General features: G+C 38.6%; 1 protein-coding gene across 3 annotated transcripts in view; it reads right to left on the bottom strand.

Annotated features, from left to right (window-relative positions):
* The window catches only part of TSPAN9 (tetraspanin 9), a 161338-nt gene that overhangs the window by 92822 nt on the left and 51340 nt on the right, over positions 1-17176 (bottom strand). For 2 of the 3 annotated variants that reach the window (XM_029964889.1, XM_029964890.1), the window contains exon 2: positions 1386-1465. In XM_029964889.1, coding sequence (XP_029820749.1) covers positions 1386-1448 — 63 coding nt within the window. In that variant the 5' untranslated portion in view covers positions 1449-1465. Of the gene's footprint in view, positions 1-1385; positions 2341-17176 lie in introns of those variants that run through there. The other variant, XM_029964888.1, reaches the window with a different exon arrangement.

Consider the following 17176-nt stretch of genomic DNA (forward strand, 5'->3'; position numbering starts at 1 on the left):
AAATCTGGTATGTTTAAAATTATTTATTCCAAAAATAGTTAAGGCAACTTTCTAGTACGGCTTGTGTACAGAAAAAGAAAAAAAAAATTGTAAATCATAAGTGATCAGTTCTATCTTTCTATTTCAGTAAGATGTCCACTAGTTCAGTAATTGTAGCATTCCAGTCTATTACTGATAAAAGCTCACTGTTGCGTGAGCGGTTCAACACTGTACCAAATCTCCCATTAACTCTTGCTCTTAAAGGTTATTTCAGTAAGTGGGTCAAGATAAAAACAGGACCTGCTAGTAAGATTCCTAATTTGAACAATGATATCTATACACTAGAGGTAGCTATCTGAATCAGACTGCTAATGCCCCTTTTTCCAAAATAAAGCCAGGGACAGTGTTTTTATTTATTTGTGAAGCTTACTGTATACTTCTGGATCACAACCATGAATGACTTTGTTCACATGCCCAGGCTTTGTAACCATCAAGAAAGCATTGACTTTGCTTTCAAACTAAGCAAACAGTTTCATACTGGGTTATATTCATGTATACTCAGTATTTCAATTAGCCTGTGATTTCCTTAAAAATACTGTACTGAAGGATGCCTAGTTGCTAGATGATTTAACTTTTTCTCCCTCTCTTGTATATGACAATACTTTGCTCAAAGTAGCCATTAAGCTTTTAACTTGCTTGCTGAGGCATTCATTGTTACAACTCCTCATGCCTCTTGGCTGATGGAGGAAAACCAATTTTGATCCCTGAGAAGCAAGTGCAAGTCTCTAACTTCACACACCAATGTGTACAACTGCAGCTGAAACTGAATCCAGACTATTTCACCATTTGAGGCATTTCACATTTATGCTGAGACCTTAAGAGGTTAGAACATACACAATTTACTGGTTTTAATTGGAGAAATGGAACAGAACTTCCTTCAAATGAAAAAGAAGTTTGTCAAATGAAGTTTACAAAAAGCAAATGAGATTTATGGTGACAATGAAAATGTACTTCAAAAATTAACCTGCAGCTTTTTGCAACACAAGGCATTACAACAGAATGCAAAAATCCAGCCACTGCAGGATTTTAATGCTACGATTATTCTGCTCTTCCTTAAAGGGCAACAATTTTGCCCTTTCTTAGATAACCCAGTTCAAAACATATTAGAACAGCAAGTCTGAGTGATTAGAAGTCAAACTACAGTAACCAGGTAGCAATAAAGATATAGAAAGCATGTGCATTTTCCCAATAGACACAAGTTTAACACTGAAAATATTCCAAGCAGGTATGAGAGAGAGGGAGGGGAGGAGGGAACTTACTGTACTGCTTCAAAGATGCACCATACACATAATGCAGCAGTACAGGGTACACTAACAGATGAAGGCAACTGAAAAGGCAGTACTCACCCAAAATATTAAATTGAAAAGGAACATCATGTATTTCAAACAACACAGGCAGCCTCTTGCCATGTTGCACTTCTTAAATTCTAAAAGGAAAACAAAGGATAGATCCAGGTAAAAGACCACGTATTTGCTGCCTTTGGGTGCACTGTATTTGTCACTTTTTACGCCAGTTCCAGTCCCAACGCCGGTCCCGGTTCCGACCCCAGTGTGGCTCTGTGTGCGTGATCCAGTTGTACCATAGAAAGCTCCTGCAGTAAAACCTCGACCAAATTGCCTCCCTGAGGTAGAAGGTTTAGCAAAATCTGAGTCTTTGCTATCCAAAGATGGACTCCGGTGAATTGAAGAATCCTCACTACTTGACTTCTCCATGATCTCTCTTTTCACAGTTGTCAGATTTAATGTATAGCATCTCTCAGCATTAAATGCAGTGCCTTGCAAATGCCACAGTGCGATAAGAGCTGTCTGTGTTTTGCTTCTCTTTTTCTTCGTACATAAATCAGATAATCACTGCAGAATTTATTCACTGCATTCTTGATGTCTTTATTTTTTATAGCAATGTAGGCTGTACTCTGTCTATCTGAAGCATGGATTTATTCATTAATATCCCATGCAAGAGAAGACTCATGATTTATCTTGATGAATCAGTTATGCAGAACTTTGATTTTTATTCAAAAGAGCCATAAGCTCTTTCTCTGCACTCCTAGTCTACAGCCCTCTGATCTATAGGCAGCAGATGGTCCTTGCATCCATTTCCAAAAAGCTTCTGCAGTACACCTGGGAGACTCTCCTCGAGCCGGAGCACTTTCCTTGCTCTCAGCTTCCCTCTCTCTGTCTCTCTGACTCTCTCTCACACGCTGTCTTTTTTCTTTCCACCCATTCGCAGTGTCTCATTCAGTAACCAGCTACCAGAGTGCACTCTGTGTTTCACTGCTGTTGCCGTGAAATCATCGGCAACTGCAACCACTGGGCATTTCCCACAGAAATCCCTGACCTAACTATCGAGTAATAAATCCGCCCTCCTGCTCGCCCCTCCCCTCTGCTTTCCATCAGGCCAGTTAGCAGAAGCCTTCTCCTGCAGGGCACGCCTCCATGACATAATATCTTTAATAGGATTAGAATTACTCTTGACTATACAAGTGCACAACAGAAAATCTCTTTAAATGTCAAGTACTGTTTAGCTGTTTATGCACTAGAACTGTCAGGCAGTGATATTCTTTCAATGCAATATAATACAGGAAAAGTATGGATTAGACAGACAGGTGCTAACCTTTCCTTGCTCATTAAATTAACAGTAATTTACATTTTTTTTCCCAGGTTATACAAATGCCATGGTACAAGGAACTGGAATAGACTAGCACTCAGCATACGCTGAATAGGCACGTCTCAGTTATACATGCACATAATCACACCTTTACCTGTGATATAATTAACCATAACCAGAAAAGCAGAGCTGTTGCCTCTTACAGGGTCATCAATCAATTCTTAAAACTCCTGAAATGTAAAAGTATCTGAACCCGCAGCTATTTACACTCTATTTAACTAGTATATCAGAGATTATTCTTATGCACGGCAATAAGCCATCTTACATCACAAGTAGTCTGTGAACTAGAAACACTGACCCAAATGCCACATTTCTTTTCCACATAGTAGCACAACATGCCTGCTAGGACTCTGAAACAGAGAGGACATGTGTGTCTGTGCATATGCGTGTAAGTGCCTGGAGGAGAGGAAGAGAAATACTTCAGATCACGCCTGGTGCTTCCAAATTTGTCATTTTGTCATAAGCGTAAAAGCAGTGCACTGATGGTGCAAAGTGCTATAGCAGATTTAAAATACAGGTTGTTCTTTTCTTTTTGTCTCTAAAGAAACCACATTAGGAGGCCACTATGAAAGAAATACAGCTACCAGGAAAAGCAAAATTCTGCACCATTTTCAACTGTCCCTTTCACATGTACATTAAAATGCACTGTCAATAATTGTATCAGGTATCTTTGAGAAAAGACAATATAACATTTATGCAATCTCAGACATCTATACCCAAAAGCCTCTTAAAATTCTATATTTTTTATGTAACAATATCAGAATCAACACCCTAAAGCACTGCTATACCCTTCTTAATAGGCTTTTTCTGTGAAAATATCCCTCCACCATAAGTACTTCATGCCATGAAATACCCAGCATTTGTATGTGTAATATCATTCTCTCACCTATTCTGCTATAGAATAACATTTTAGCAACAGGCAGGCCCAAGCCTGTATCAACGGTGCTTATTACTTTGCTTTTCAAAAGTAATTTCAGAACTGCCTGCCTCAAATGTGTCCATCAGAGAGACAACTGCAAGATGACTGCTCAGCACTGTGTATGATAGCAGAAACGGCTACGCACAAAACATCAAGATAAAAAAAAATAATTAGCAGCAACCAAAGCAGAATGGGGCATTTCTATCCACGTCTATGGTTCACATACGAACTTCAACGTGAGCAGCTGAAGAAGAATCAACTTTCCCAGAAAAAAAACATGGAAGTGATTTGTGGGTCAGGGCCAGGTGCCTGCCTCAGACACAGGAGCCTGGCACATAACTCGCATTCAAACACAAGCCTGAGTATGGATTTAGAAGTCTGAAAAAACTCTTCTGCTTGAAACTCACTCACTGAAAGTGTAAAGTTGTGCCACCGCAAACCTATGCTGCAGCAAACCACACTTTCAGAGGTTTTCACTTCTCACACAAAATTGAGCTCTCAGTCAAAAAATTATGAGAGTGCACAAGTATTTTAAAGCATTTTTTCCTGTTGCACCCTTCAGTTTGCCATAAAATTTATACTGACATAGACTAGCTACAGAAAAAAAACTTGCTATTCACTTGTAAAAATTAATGCATTATAAATATTTGCCTTCCCAGTGAAGCTATATGACAATAATAATTAATGTGCCCTCCTCAAGGTTAAAAAATTAAAAGAATGTTTTGTAATACATAAAAAATCTCCACAAAGCCAATCCTAGTTCATAAATAGTGGAAACTTTCTATTGGTGGTTTAAAAAAGAAAAGAAAAAACAGGCAAAACAGCTATACCTCCAACCTTCTTTTTTTCCAGTTTTCATTTTTAGACCTTACTGAAGTTTTCTAGTTTTCTGTTTTTACCTTCAAATACTACAAAATATTAGTTTACTTTATCAGTACTTGTAATGTATCTTCCATTAAGAGATCTCCACAGCTGGTCTACAGCACAGTTTGTACTTCAGCACGAACAACCGAAGACACACGTAAAGTTAATAGCCAGCCTCAAAATGCAGGCCTGAGCAACAAGCACTAGGGAAAACACAGTTCCAGATCAGCCTCCCCTCCCACTGCGTAGCAAGAAAACATATGACTCTCTTATGGTTATGCTGTTGCCACCAGGGACACTTTACAAGCTTCAGTAACTTTCCACCACTTGAATTTGAAGCCATGGAGCAGCTTTACAGATAGACACCACTTCCTCCTGCTGGAACTCTCAACTCAGTGTTTAGGTAGCTCAGTTAATAAATCACCCAGAACTGCTTATTTGCTGAAAAAATACATGGTGAAAAAGCTGTAGCCTGTCTGTCCAGCTGTGTTTTGACCAACCACTGCACTTAAATCGAACTTTGATTGAGAATTCAGCGGCAGGTGTTGCTGCAGGCCACTCAACAGCACCTTAGAGTGGTCCCACTCGACAGTGTAACCTCAGCACGAGGACAAACACATTTTGCTTCACTACAGACCTTACCTCTGTTTAGTAATCAGGGCATGAAAAACATTCAAAAGCTCGCTCTGTACATCATTAATGTTTGATTACTGAATCACAGAATTTTGTTGTTGAGTGATGCCTCCACATCAAGAAAATAATTTCAGTCCCACACGTACATGCCTAGGACAAGGCAATAAACATCAGTCATCTAAATGGCTCTGTCAAGTATTAAAGGTAAAAATTTAGGTAGTTTTCAGATAACCAGGTATAAAAGTGGATGTCACAATAGGTGTAGCCAAAAAATGGAAAAGAGTATTAGTACTATGGTCAGAAAGGCATAGGTTCATTCTCCTACTGAAAATTATTTACTTGGTTCCCTCCTGAGAACAGTCTACCACAGTCTTCAAAGTATAGATTCCAACAACTTCACTTTTCAGTGCAAGTCACAAAATATTTAACCTTTTTTCTCAGCCCTTAATTTAATCTCACCAGAACTTGAGTGTCAATTATACCCAGCTAGCTGTTTTGCACAACTGGCTTCTGGAAACATGCTGCAAAAGAGAGCAAAAGTTGACCAAGTTTATACACGTATTTATAACCATGTATTTATAGCAACATAATACAGATATAAAAAGTATATCAGCAATATATAAAAATTACATTTATTTTTCCCCTTTTAAAAGTTTTGAATCCATCTTACAATACATTCCCCTTAAATGATCTTGCTGACTCAGTGAGAGAGAGAGGAACTACAATAGGCAAGAACAGGAACAAATACTGAACACTGAGCAAAAATATCCTAAGCTTTTGTTATGTCTCCCATGATTCCTGAATACGAAATATGAAACTCCATGAGTTTTTGAAAGGAAAAACAAAAACTCCAGTCACCACAATACACAAGCCATTTTACAACTTATTACATATTTTACCTTGCAATTTCCATTAGGTAGGATAATGCTACTGTCACTGTTTTAATTATGGGGAACTCGAGGACCAAGATGCTTGTTGAGGATGCATAGGAAATGGCTGGCAGGGAAGCAAACTGAATCTCTGCCTCACATGTCCTCAGCTAGTACACTAACCACTGCACCATTCCCAAATTAATTATTTTTAGAAATCATGAGTTTTAGTAACCCTGCCACATGACTTCAGAACAATACTGAGCCCTGCAGAGAGACATACAAATGCATACACTACCAAGTGTTAGATAGATATGGTTCTTAAATTCATCCTTTTCTTTTGAATTATATTGACCAAGAATTCAATTGTACAAACCTTCCTCAGGGTACACTAGGTAGACGAAGAACCAAGAATGCTGAGTATAAACTCAGTGACTACAGCTTTCCAGTCACTACTACAAATCCTGGAAGGTCATGAGAAAATTATGGAACAAGAGCTGGAAAGAACAGCTTGTGGTTCTGGCATACAGTTACATACAGTTGAAACTTCAGATAAAAAAAACCAAAAACAAACAAACAAACAAACAAACCCCCACCAAACAAAACCCACTGATTTTGGAATAAGTTTAAAGGGAAAAGAGTGTCCAAAAAGTAGAACTGAGATTAGGATCACATGAGAGACAAAATCATGGGGTTGTCAGGACTTCCATACTCCTGGTTCCACCACAAAGAGCTTACAGACACCAGTGAGCCAAAATACCTGGAGTTCCCAGGTCTACTAAGGCTACAGGATTTATAAGCAAATCCTGGATGCTCTGAGGGTTGTAAAACACATCCTAGGACCTTCCAAGCTCACAGCTTGCATCCTGTAAATCCAAAGCATTCTGCTGTCGTGGGATTGAACAGAAACAAGGTAGGTTTCAAGGACAACTTTGTATGGTAGACAAGTTTTGAAATCTGCCTGTGTTTTTCAGAACCAAATATCCCAAGCCATATTTAACCTTTGACACAGTTTCATTTTCCAAGAAGAAAAGTGTTCCATTAGAAACAGACGGAAGAAGTACTGTAACTTCAGTTATCTGGGACAGGTAAATGTGCACACAGCATAAATTGGAAAGAAAACACAGATGGGTTCTTAGAGGCTGAGCTCCATGTTCTGGGTCTCCACCTAGCATTGGGACAGCTGAAGGAAAGGGAGGTCTGGCAGAGAGAGAGAGGAGTAAGACAGCCCTCCAGGATGCAGGAACTGTGTGAAGGAGCACACCTGAGGAGACACTGAGTTTGTGATCTATGGGGAGTTAATCTGTTCTTACAGATACAGGAATTGAGTGTCTAGCCATCTCAATTCAACACCCACCTTCATCAGTCCTGACCCAGAAAAATTATATTTCTTGAAATTGTTGCTAGAAAGGAAATGAATAATCTGTTTCCTCTGACACGATGATACTTGCATAACAGTTCATGGTTGCCTCTGATGAGTAATGTTCCTTGCCTCCCTGAGGCAAAGAGGTAAGAAAAGAGGGAAAATCTCTTTGAATGGACTAAATTAATACTTGCTAGTTTATCCTAACATACACTTATAAAAAGAGTTTATGCTTCCTACATGGAGTCCTCACTGGACGGATGACCAAGAAAATAAGATCCTGTTGTAAGACTTTCTACTGTGCCAAACGTTCTGTGTCATTTGGTCCCTGGGATTTCCACTAAAAATCATTTACTGCCAACAATGCGTATGTGGTTGAGACTTCTCATTTAGGATTTCACACTAGAGACAGAATAAGATCCTGTCTCAAAAATGTGCAAAGGAATTAGCTGTAAATCATGTCAGGAACCTTAACCCACTGCGATCAAATGCAGATGATGACTCGATATGCTAATGCACAGGAGATATGGGACATGAGGATTAAACTGCAATATGAGGTCTGAAAGCTAAGAAATTGTGATTATGTCACACCTTCACACCAGTTGGCCCTCAGGGGCCCTCAGACTGAGCAGAACATTTGAGTTTCCAGAGCGACAGAAAAACAGAACAGAAAATAGAAATCCTGCTACCAACATTTAAGTTTTTTAATCAAAACATTTGCATTAATACAGAGATCTTTTCACTTCACAAACACCATCATGAAATATGCTAGATCTGAAAGAAGTACTCTAAATACTATGTCAGAATACAATTCATCATAGCTAGTTTCACCTTTAAGAACTGAAATCCAGAAAGTCTTTTTACTGTTTGTTTCTGAGAATTCCTGGAAATCAGAATCTTCTTGGGCTTGGCACTGTACATACGTAGAGCAAGTGAACCCATACAACAGACAGTACCGATAATAACAGCTGACTCTGAAAAAAAAAAACTATCGGTCTTTTTTTTCCTCTTAAGTCCCAAAACTACCTTACCAACTCTCCCACTAGTAGGTGAGAAAAAGCAGAGAATATGAGGGGCAAGAGAACAGCACATGCCCAAGTAGACAGTTGTCTCCTGCCGGGCAGCAGAGAATACCAGTCTGTTTATGACTTTTAGCATACGAATCTATGCTTAATTGCAGGGTGTTTATCTATGCTTCTCTAACAATTAATACATTGTTTCATCTCCATCAACAGCTAATCCTTCTTAAATTCTGCTGAGAATTTAGCCTCAATATCTCAGGACTGGGAGTTCCATAGGTATGCATTATGTTATAAAAACCAGCATCTTCCTTTTATTCACTATCATTATTAAGCCTTCCAGCTCTGTCCTCTATCCTGGTATTCATCCTCATCCCATAATTCATCATTCTATAATCCTCTATTACATCTCATGTAATTTGTCCTTCATTAAACTAAACACTCATCTTTTCATCATCTCCTGTTATTGAAAACTCTCTAATTCCCTAATAAGTTCAGCTAACCATCTTAGGGCTTCTTTCTGACTGAGCTATGTTTATACCATAATCATTCCCAATCTGCTGATAAAAAGATCTTCTTTTCAAAGGACACAAGAGTTAATATTCAAATTCAAAATTAATTTAATCAATTCTGTATCTATCAGCACCTTATCTTTATGAAAATGAGGTTACTCAGATTCAACAGACCTTTTTTCATCATCCCTAATCTGCTTTTCTATTTCAGATTCAAAATTTGGCTCTGAAATGTTCAACTTTTCAGAGCCTAACAGGAAAACCCTTGTAGTTTAAATTTGTATCTTACCTGTAGGAGGAAAGGGAGTTTTCTCACTACAACAGCATTAGTTTAATACTAATTTCTTGTAAAGTCATCAATAAGACCACCCTCAAGTCAGGGACTCCTTGTGAAGATACTAACACAACCAATCAAGCCTTGGCCATCAATGATGCAAATGAATGTGTGGTACAACTGCTGTCCCCTCCCAGTACACAAAAAAAATCATATGCAAGGAAGTGCTTTTTACTTCACATACAGAGAATATAAGATCAAGGGGCCAGAAAGCTGTCAGTGCAAGGCAGGAAGGCAACATCATATCCCCAATACCCCCATGGGATGAAACACCACAAATCAGACCTCCAAAACCATGCTCCAAAAATTAAAGACCAAAAAAAGAAAGCAGAGGCGAGAGAGTGAGAAGGGTTCTTATTTAACATCTATTTTTTGCAGAGGTAAAGTACATGATCTGAGTGCTTCTCTTCCACTCCCACTTTAAATGACAGTTTAGACTTTTACTTCTTCTATATTGACTACAGATTAAAGAAAGCTAGCAAACAGCCAAAGGTTTTTGCCTATCATGAGAGTTGGCATCCCTTCTTCCTCTTGGATGCTGCACCAGGACTTCATTAATACAATAACTCTTCTAACTGTGTCCAATGTGTACAAGTCCCTTGGACAAAATCAGGTGGATTTTCTCTAACATCTGTTCCAAAGAGGCTGTCTTTCACCAGCAGTCTGCTGTTTTGAATTAACTGACAGCTGGTGTCTATGTATTAGCAGAACTATTAAACTTAAAAACCAACAAATTAAAGAAACCCTCATACGAATGGTTCCATGCAAAGAAAGGACCAAGAGAATGACGTAAGCATTCATTTTAAAAGGCAGCACACATCTCTGAAACCTGCTCAGTTATGCCATGAAGCAACATTTCTAAGCACATTCCTTTCACAATTGAGTGAATTCCTTCATTGCTAAAATATTCATTTTTTGGCACTTAAGCATAAACAGGTGTCGTTCTATGAATGGGGACATTTAAAACCACTGTGTCAGGGCTGGCAGCGACCCAGATGTCTTCAATGGGCAGCAAACTTGCACCATTATTTTAGGCTCCTTCCCCCCTAACTCATCACCTGCCCCAGCCTCCAATTTAAGATTCACTGTAAGTGGCAGACCGAATGCCTTATTGAAGAGTCAGCCCTCAGAAGGACGTGAATTCTCAAAAAGCTGTTTACCAGAAGCATTTCCAAGCAAAACCTGATCCCAGGTCCCACCTTCAGGTCAGAGACACAACTTTCATAAAGGAGTCAAACTGCCAAATAAATTAAGTACCTGCCCAGGGCCAGTAGCCTCACAGATGAAGGTTGTCAGCAGAGAGGGCTGAGTTCAAGTCACAGTAGCATGTTCCCCTCTGCTGGCCCCTCAACATCACCCAGGGGCAGAAATGTCTGGAAACAAAGGTGGGAACTAGTCTCTACAGCCATTTAGTCCCCAGCTCACTCCTGGCCCTCCCTGAGGTCTACCAACTGTGACAACAAGCTACATTGCCTAACAATTCCCTGCACATACCTCCTTTTGTCTTTGAAGGTAGACATTCCCAAATTTGTGAGAAATAGTTTTGAGTAATTCAAGGTAAATAGAATATACCTTAACTGCCATTAACAGCACTTCTTAAGTTCTGATCAAACCACTGCAGGACAGCCACATTCCATCCTGCCCATTTGGGCTGGACTCCTTTTTATGGCTTTCAACAAACTTCCTCAACTTCTACCCAGAGCAAAGTCCACAGACTCCTTCCTGTCTTGAAGCTCTTTAGATTTACAAAAACAATCCTATCTGAGCATCTGCACCTGCCCTTGCAATAAAGCTTCTCTGTTTCACAATAAAGCTTCTTCCATGTTGTGTAGTGAATGGTGGAATGTGGTGAACTTCAACATTTAAAATAGGATGCGCCTGTAACGTAACAGTCATGCAATTAATGCTTTTTGCTTTGCCAACAACAGAGTCAGATTTAAATCCCAAGAGGAGGCAGATATTTTAGCCACCTTACTCATCTCACAAGAACGAGGCTAAATGGTTCTCATCTATTCTGCATGAGACACAAGAAAGGGTATAATAATGAAAACAAGGTAAACCTCTTACTATAATCCAGCAGGTTTATGTAACGGTGCTACTATTCATCAGCTTTGTGATCGGTGTCAGCTCTTATTACAAGGGTGTGAGAGATTTAAAATGACAAAGGAGGAAAGGAAGAGGGAAAAAATCAGAGTACAGTTTGATGTGACCCTGCCTGTCAAGCCACAAAAATCATGCAGCAGTTCAATTCTCTGACTTACAGTAGGAGCTACTTAACTTTTTAGAGTATATTAATTAATGAGCTCTTATAAAGGCAGAAGTATAATGACAAAACATAATTTTTATAACCTTATCTGCATTATGGAGGACTCATTTACACTTGGAGAGAATGCTGTGTGCTAGCTGCAATACCAGGCATTCAGAGCCTAATATGGGGTGCAAAGAATAGATGCAAGCATGTTTGACTCTTTCCCAAAAGCCAAGCCCACATTCACTTCAGTTTTGAAAAAGTTTAATTGTATCATCAGTGTCCCTCAGAGATGAGAAAACCAAGATAGATACCCTCGATCAGCAATCAGAAACTAAGAACCTTGCAAAAATTCCCCATAGAGGCATCTGAAAGACAAAAAAAAAGTGTCTTTTGGAGGGGAAAACTATTTGTGTCCTTCAATCTACTCTGATCTACTTAGGTATGTCACAACTATGCAGTAGTTATAGTATGAAATATCAATTGGCCTTTAGAAGCAGCACTTTGTTAATTCATCACAGGCAGATATTTTCCATTTACAAATTAATTGGGATGCTGGCATTTTATTTCAGAAACAATCAACATGATGTTTCACGCTATGCTCTGCAGACTGGTTCAGAGGAATCTATCAAATACATGGCCATAAATGCTCAGTCAATGGTGTGCATCCAGACGAGTTTTTAAACAACATGAACTAAACTAAAGGCTTAGAAAATGCAATATCATGTAAGAGTAGACAGTGCTCCTTTTGGTCCAAATATGCCTTGTAGGAGTCAAATTCGATGTCCCTAGCAACAATCTGTATATGATCTTTCTCTCTTTTCTCCTAAATGTCCAAGTCTAGACCAACTTTAAACCTAAACTAATTTACTGAAAAGGCATTCCAGATTTCTCCCCTTCAGGAGAACAAGGTAAAGGTAAATCTACAATAATATAATCCATTGGTAATGTTTTGATTGTTTTTGTTGTTTTAACTCTCTAATCCCAGTGTCTATAGAATAGATCCATGCAAGTTTGGACATCAATACCCCTAACATGAAAGATACTTTGTTCCCTGGATTTTATCCAGCTAACAGGGTCTCCTGTGTTATTTTTCTCATATACTCATTTCTTATGTGCACTTTTCCCTTTTCTGCCAGACATCTGCCCAGAAGTCACAGAAAATTCTTTTAAGCCACCTGGATAATTTTCAGAAGAGTTTTACAAACTCATCATCTTATCCCATATTTGAAACCCAACTTTTCTTGAATGACCACATCTCAGTCTTCTCCCCCACCTTCTTCTGTGCTGATGGTTTTAATGCAGAACTCTCTTGTACAGTACTTAGTGTTTCTATTCTAATCGCATGGAAATTGTTATATTAAACATTTATCGGTAATGGTGTTACTTCCTTCTACTGCAAGCTGAAGCAAGATACAATCATGAAAAGATTCTGTATGTTTCTCTTTTCTTGAAGAAATACAGTACTCGAGTACACACAATTCCAACCAAAACCTCAGTGCGCGAACTGTAGTCTGAAATCCCGTGTTTCTTGTATTCCAAGGATTGCTACATTAAGTCAGCTCAGTTCCCTGCATTTTTTTCTTTTTAAATCAACCTGAATGCTTTCTGCCCCATACACAAAAAACAAAGGTTCAGAAACTGTAATATGGTAAGTAATTGGGTCTAGGATCGAAAATAAAAGAGAAGAAAAGAACTCTTCTCACTCCCCAACAGGTGTACCACTGGAACTCTAGGTTTAAAGGAAACAAAAAACAATAAAAGTTTAATAAACAGAATCAGGAGTTATGGACCTCCAAACATACAAAGTGAACAGAGTTGATAAATTGCAAGGTGCAGTTTCTTTTTTACACCAAATCTTTTTCCAAACAGAATGATGCTTTGCACCTGTCCTGTAATTGGATGACAGGCTTATGTATTATGCTGCAAATAAAAGACTAAGAAAATGTCTTGATCATTTCAAAGAAACTCCCAAAGAGTGCCTATCGCTGTTCCATAGCATTTTTAGCTCCGTTTATAAGGATGTCTCACTTTTGTCCCTACTTAATACATCTGCTGTGTTTATATAGTCTCCATCACATATCGATGATATCTAACTGAGTATAAAAAACTACATCTATACCAAGGCATAGGCAGGAAAAGGGGAGAGGGGAATAATGAATTCTTCCCTTTTTGTTGTTCCCTAACAAATTGTTCCCAGGCACCAGACCCTTCAAAATGTCTAGCACAGAGCTATCTTCATGCATTTTAAACATCCTTCATATTTAAGATCCAGGGTTTTTTTATTTTAATATAAAGGACAAATGCTCAAAAGCCAAATAATCCAAAACAGATTTCTACACAGTGTTCGGCATTCTCAAGCAGTGAAAAAAAAAAACCCCTCAGACTACTGGAGTCCTGACATGGTACACTGCTACAAAGTTCTGTCAACCAGATTCCCTCTCAGATTTCACAGGCTGGTCACCAGTAGCTCTTATGCACAATCTGTAAACCACATTTTTAAAGCAACCAGGGACTCTTCAAAATAAAAAGCCAGATACACATTGTTGACACATATTTCTCAGTACTGGGAAAACTTAAAGCATTGACTTCTCTTATAGAAGAGAAAAGATACGTGCTTAGGGACAGGATTCCAAATTAAGATAACCTCAAGAGATGCTATACGCTGTTTTGAAATAAAACTTTCACCTCATAAAATGTTAATATCAGGGCTTTAGGCTGACACTAAGTTCAGGACAGATGTGCTGCCTAACATGTAAAAGACTCTCACTTTCCAGAAGGCCAATAACTGTCTTTCAATAACTAAAAAGCAGTTACAGAAGATGGTGGTACACAAGTATGCATGTTGGCAGGACAAACAATAGAAATAAACTGCTCAGGGAAAAAGTTGTCCTGGATATAAATGAAAAAAAAAATTCTGTGAAGAACAATTAAAAATTGGAGTAGCTTGCTTAGAGAGATGGTAGAATCTCCCTTCCTAGAAATATTCCTCAGTTTGACAGAAGTCTGGATAACCTGAACTGGGACCCTGCTTTCAATAGAAGTTTGGACCACGTGCTCTCTGGCATCTCCCTCCAACCTAGACTTTGCTGTGATTCTAACATTTTCTTCTAATATCCAAAACTTGAGTCAGCTACTGGCACCAAAGATGGGTTGTGGAATTTCTTATCAAAGCATAATGTCTCCTTGAACTGCAAAAGACTGACACTGAACTCCTCGTAGTACTAGTGAAAAAGTGGCAAATTGAAATTGCTATCACACTAATGAAAAGGGAAAAAAAGATGTGTTTCTTATCATAGCTAGATTTAACAAATTAGTGCATCTTCATCCTATCAACTATCTGCAGATCATAAAGCCTGTCTGATCATAAAGCCTGACTTAATTTGGTAGTTATCCTTTCTAATCTGTTAACAAATGTTTTCTTTTAACAGAAGAGATTTTTTCTTTAACAGAAGAAATTACACAATGAATTCCAGTCTTTCCCATCACCATGTTCTGGGTTTTTTTTCCTACTGGAGTGTGAATTCCATACAGGAGTATATTTGTCAGATTAAAGGACCTTCCTCAAGGAAAGGAATGTAATATATTTGCAAAAAACAGGGATTAGTAATTATTTAAAGGCAATCCATCTGCCCCTAGAGACGTACCAGCTACACAGATGAAGGGCTGGTTTAATCTCTTCAAGAGTAAATTTCTGAAAGATCCTAAATTAAAGTTACTTATAAAGAAGAAGAAAGCTTGATCCTTGAGCACAGAGATGCTAGAGTTTCTTTTGGTGTTGCCACTATGTCATGACAATGGAAAGCTATTTAAAGACTTTGATCTGACAAGCTGGCACAGTTTTAGATGCATCCATCTCCTTAACTGGGCATTAACAACATAAAATAATGTCACTCTAGACAGTCTAGAAAGTTAAGATACATCTTGTGTTGCAAGTTTCTCCCTACATCTTTCCTATCATACTGTTTTCTTCTGATAGCCCCACTGAAGAAGAAAGGAGAGTTCATGAAACTTTGCACAAAAATGATCAGTTGAGATGAGAAGAGGGAGAAGAAGGGAGAAAAATCCTTTTGCTCACTCAAACATCATTCAGGGCATTTCAGATGCTACTGTACTAAGAGTGAATAACACTTTCTGGACAGGAGTCTGACTTTAGCAGCTGTTGATTCTTTAAGCGCTAAAAGAGATATCAGATTATGTATACGAATAATGTACATTGGTCTGATTCTAAAGCTTTCCTTCAAAATACTGAGTTAAGGACTAGTCTTTTGAAGGAAAAAGGCAAAATGTTGCTAGATCTGGCCACATCCCCAAATAACTGCTGTATTGTTAGAGCCTTTAACAGTTACAGACAGTCTTGTCATGGGGCTGAGCCCACCTAGATATTTCATTCTGTATCAGACATACATGGTGCATTATTTCCCTTGGGATTTTGAAGGATTACTAGTCTCATTGTCTCTAACCTCTTTGTAATGAGCTGTTCTAATGGCAAGCAGTAGCACATGGAAACATCTCCTCTGCAGTGTTTTCCTGTCTTTACTGTGCTACATCACAAGGAGCATAAAATATGAAGAAAGTAAACAAACATGGTTTTGATCATTGGGTATTAATAATGCTAAAGAGCTATTTTGATGGAACTGCTGAAAGAACTGAAATATTTTTAACTTCCCAACTTCTAGTACTCATGTGACAATAAAACACAATTAATTTCGATGATGAAGTTAAAGACTCCTATGCACATACATTCAAAGTGTTGTACATTCCTTTCATTCTTACAGAATCTAATGGATTTTCATACCCTGGCATGAGTTATCTTTTTGAGGCTAATCTGGGTAGCCATGCAGGTTGACAACAGAGCTTCTTCCCATAGCAAGTGACCATTTCTATGCTAAAGTAGCATTGTCGGCTGTAACTCAGAGGAAAAAACTTGCTACAGTCCAAAATAAAAACCCATGGTATCGTTCCTATGGATTTAAGAAGTAATAAGCAATTCTTCTGTTCCTAACAGGATCAGATCTCCTTGAGATTTTTAAAAGTCTTGCTTTAACATGTCAGTACAGATAAGTGCACACATGAAGCTGTTAAAAGAGTCAAACAAGGGGATGAACATACAGAAAAATAGCTGAACTTCCTTTTCAAGCTCTAAAAGAAATATGGACAGTGATATACCTAAGTCATTCAGTGGTCAATCCTAGTTTATCCCGCTGGCCTCTCTGTCTCCACATTTATTTTAAAAAAAAAATTCTCCCCCTTTGTTATAAATGAAGTTGCAACATGGCAACAGTACCAGATCCTGGCCACTCTTCCTTCCCCAAAATCACATAATTTATTTTCACTCTGGATATCTAAAGAAATAAGATTTATGCATCCAGACTTCAGTGAAAGCTGAGGGAAGGGAGCAGGCACAGTGCTGTATGAGTCCTGGAAACCCAACACACAGCGGCATGTGTTTGGAGTATCAATAGCAGCAAGGCAGAACAGTGTGCAGGGCTGACATGGAGCCTGCACGAAAAATGGGCACGCACATGACTCTGAGCTCACATTCTGTGCGCTCTGCTTTTACCCTGCACAGCCCTATCAGAGGGACATAGGGGAGATCTTGGAGTCTGGGCAGGGTGGAAGGTGGGGAAGGAAGGGAGAAATCTGTAATGAGCTCAACCATCACAGCCCAAAAGAAAATAAAAACTCATTCATTCTGCTTTTGGCAGAATT

This window comes from Manacus vitellinus, unplaced genomic scaffold (genome assembly GCF_001715985.3).
Source record: "Manacus vitellinus isolate BGI_N305 unplaced genomic scaffold, ASM171598v3 scaffold_83_pilon, whole genome shotgun sequence".
NCBI lineage: Eukaryota > Metazoa > Chordata > Aves > Passeriformes > Pipridae > Manacus > Manacus vitellinus.